Genomic DNA, 3,994 nt, shown 5'->3' on the forward strand with positions numbered 1-3,994 from the left:
AGAAGTCAGAGCATTAGAGTCGCATCTTTACTATTTTACTTTTGATATGAACAAAACTATGTATTAAACAATGTAAACCTTTTTATAGATGTATTCAATGTCTGGTTGTGTTTACTATGCTTGCTATGATACAATTGTTGTGATACTACGCATGACGTCAGCCACCCCCGAACGTTTCCGTCGTCCGGTTTGGGGTGTGACACACATTTGTTACTTTGCCATATCCTTTCACTTGATATTTTTTATTATTACCAAGCTTCACTACTCCAGCATTTTCAATACTTTGAAAATCTCTTAATTTCTCCTTCCTTCCAGTCATGTGACGTGAGCAACCACTATCAATATACCATTTCGTATCATATTGCTCATCACATAGTACCTGCATTTAATTAAAGAATTTAGGTACCTAAGGATTTTTGGGTCCTTGGTTATTAGTTTGAAACAAGGAGTGAATTTTAGAACTAAAAGCCCAAGTTCGAATTTTTGCTGTTATACTATCAATTAAATCAGCATCATTATCTTAAGATATTGAAATATAATTTTTTGATAGTTTTGGATTTTCATTAGATTGCACCTCAGGCTTCTCAATTCTTGTTAATTTGTTGATTGGTTTCCATCTCTGTACCGGAATATTTGAATCTTGAGAAGATAAACTTCTAGTTGTTGACTCATTCAAATACTTTTCATAAGCTATTTTGATCTGAACTTGAGAAAACCTCCCAGACTGATACCTTTTGCCTTGTCCTTCAAGCCAATTATTGATAGAATGAATTTCTGATTTTTCATTTGAACATGAAACTTTTTTTTGTTTTGTGATTGAAGGATTTGGAAAATTTGGCTTTTGTGGAGTAAATGTAACTTTTGACTTGAAAGTTTTTTTTGGAACTTGTTGACTATTCATTGATTTTCGAACATTGTTAAGTTTTTGATCATTCACAACCAGGTGTGATTTCTCATACTTTCGAATGTTATCAAATTTTTGAATATGTGCAACCTTTTGGTTTATTGGATATTTGTCTATTATACTCATTGGATGATGAAAAGATGTGTCTTTTTGTTTTTCTGTGACAATTGGTTTTTGAGAACTCTTAGTTTTTGAAGAATTTGAGAATTTAGATTTTGAAACACTAACTGATTCATACGAAACGTTGGATTTAGTCAGAGCGGGTTTTTCGTTAGACACCACTTGCCAAAAAATTACTTTTCGTGCCTTTCTGTTCTTTTGAAAAGTTGTTAACAAGCACTTTGAATTCGTTTGAATTGAGTTTCACAATTGGAGTTGAATAAACAACTTCTTTTGTAACAACTTCTTTTGTAACAACTTCTTTTGTAACAACATCTTTTTCTTTTTCTGATTTAACAACCCATGTTTGTTTTGAGTTTTGTTTTTAAAAAACATATGAATTCTTAGTGAGATTGTTTTCAACTATGTTTTGATTTGAAAAGAATCCTCGATCAGTTGAATGCTTATTGTCTTCTTCGACCAATTTGTTGAATTCGGGCTTGACGTTCTAAACATTCCCAGTTGTGACAAATACGTGATTTGGAAAAACTACATCATCTGTGCATGTAAAATTCGGATACACGACAGTATGAGTTTCCAAATAGTGAGAACCTTTTTCATTCATCACCTTGTCAAATTTTCCAATTTCTCCATAAAATTGTTCAACAACAACTCTTGGAATTGAAGTTTTAGTTGAAACTTTCCTTTCTGTTTTACAAACATTCGAAGCTTTGATTTCTTCCTCCTCATCATCACTACTATCTGTCTGACTGTCTCGAACTTCCACATCATCAAAGTCAAAAAATTTCGAAGTATAGGGTTTTCCAATGTCATCCTCAACCATCGAATCATTAACAATTTCCTTACCTTTAGCCTTAGATGTGATGTTAATGATAGACAACTAAGAACAATCAATACTTTCTTCTTCATCAATTTCACTGATTTCGCTGAGATTATCCAAATTCTCATCGACATCAGCAAAATTGAGTTGTGAATCAAGTTTCGAATGTTTAGTTCTTTTCAAAATTTTCACTAGTTCATCTTTTGTCAAACTTTCATTAACAATATTAACCAATTCATCAGCATTTAAAAACCCATCTATCTTAACAACGCCATATGCAAACCTATCATCTAGTACTTTGTTAAAATCAGCTATTATGTTTTCACAATCATATGACATGACATCAACTTTTTCTCTTTCCAATGCAAGAAAAGGCAATAGTTTACGATGTTGTTCTTTGCTAATTTCAAAAGAATGATGTAATGTTGTTAATTTTGCATACAACCGTTTTGTAGAATTACAATAGATGTTACGTTGATCCAACAACATTATTACATCTTTATCTAGATTCTCTCTATCACGATTGACATTTCCTAATTACAACTCTAGATACTCTACCCTGCAACGTTTCGTGTCTAGCAACTTTTGAGGCTCTAGCAATTGATTATTAAGTTTCTTTGCCTCGTTACTAGCAGACACAACAATAGCATCAAAGTAAGCAACAGTATCATGAAAATAAATTATTTCAGAATCATATGCATGGCACCATGAGTAAGATGTCTCATTTCCTCATCATCAGACCCGGATGACCAAATCTGATAAGTACCACTTTCTTCATCTTCAGTCTCTCCTCTTGCCACAAGAGACAATCCCTTGGCCTTCTCACGAACTTCCTCCAGTTTTTCAGCATAGTATGCTTCGTCCTTCACTCTATTCTTCTTTTCCTCTTTCTTTTGAAGCATACAATCAATTTCAAAGTGATTCTCACCATTGCAGTAATGACAATCTACACCAGGATCTCCTTTCAATTTCTTTTCTGCCTTAAACTCTTTGACTTTGTCATCATTCTTCTCAGGCTTTTCAAATTTATTTTTCTCTTCTACACCAGACTTCGTAAGATATCCTTTCATCTCACTCTGCTTTCCCTTAGAATTTAAAGGCTTTTTGAAAAACTTCTTAACTCGATTATTCGAATAAAAAGCAATAGCTTCATCATCCGAATTCAAGAGGAAACCTTCTTTATCTGAATTCTCCTTTTCATCAAATTCCACCTCAGACACTTTCAAAACCAGAGCTAGTGGTCCTCCTAAACTCTGTTTCATTTCTTCCATTATCTCAGACACTTCACTTTCGTGTGTCTTCAGCTGATCGTAAACATCATTCAAAGAAGAAGTATCAAAGATCTGTTGATTTTTCATCATACTAACACTCCTCCGTTCCTTCCTAAGTCCCATAACAAAAGTAAGATTATACTCCATTATAGACCTTATGATTCCATAGCGATTACATCTGTAGATCAACACATTCAGACGATCATAGTAAACTTCAATTGTTTCAGTTTCCTTCTGTTTGAACTCTTTCAGCTTAACCAAATATTGCTTAATAAAATTGATCTTAGTCTTCTCGCTTCCTTGATACTTTTCCTTGAGAGTATTCCAGATACCCTTAGTAGTTTTACAACCACGAATGTACTTATAAACAACAGGTGGCAAAGCACCTCTCAGTTCTCTCATACAACGCTTTTCGTGTTTCTCCAGTCTTGTTTGTTGATCTTCAACAACAGAAGTAGTTCTAGATGAACCAATATTTTGAACATTCGATGAAGGTTGAATTGTTCCTTTGATGCAATTCCATAATTCTTCATCCAGACCATTCAAGTAGTCTTCCATACGATCAGCCCATTGATCGTAGTATTCTGGAATCAGCATTGGAATTTTGGTTGATGATCCGAGCAGATGAGAATACGAAGTCATTGTGTTCATGTTGAAGTTCTCCATTGATGAGCACACGAGAAAAAATTCATAAATCACAGAAAACTTGATGAATTTGAGATTTGATTAAACGAATTGATCAGAAACTTATAATCGATCACTCGATTATACAATTTGAATGCAGAATCTAATCAAATCTGTAGATCAAACGTGATTTTTAGAACCAAAAGTGCGGAAACTTTTGATAAAAAGATGGCTCAAAATCAGATGATTCAGAAA

General features: G+C 33.5%; 1 protein-coding gene across 1 annotated transcript; it reads right to left on the minus strand.

Moving 5' to 3' along the window:
* Window positions 1–2,524: 2,524 nt before the first annotated feature.
* LOC111915535 (uncharacterized) lies at window positions 2,525–3,781 on the minus strand. Its single transcript, XM_023911190.1, has one exon. The coding sequence runs from the start codon at window positions 3,779–3,781 to the stop codon at window positions 2,525–2,527; it is 1,257 nt and encodes a 418-aa protein (XP_023766958.1).
* Window positions 3,782–3,994: the final 213 nt, after the last annotated feature.

Source organism: Lactuca sativa, chromosome 5 (assembly GCF_002870075.4).
Source record: "Lactuca sativa cultivar Salinas chromosome 5, Lsat_Salinas_v11, whole genome shotgun sequence".
In the NCBI taxonomy this organism is placed as follows: domain Eukaryota; kingdom Viridiplantae; phylum Streptophyta; class Magnoliopsida; order Asterales; family Asteraceae; genus Lactuca; species Lactuca sativa.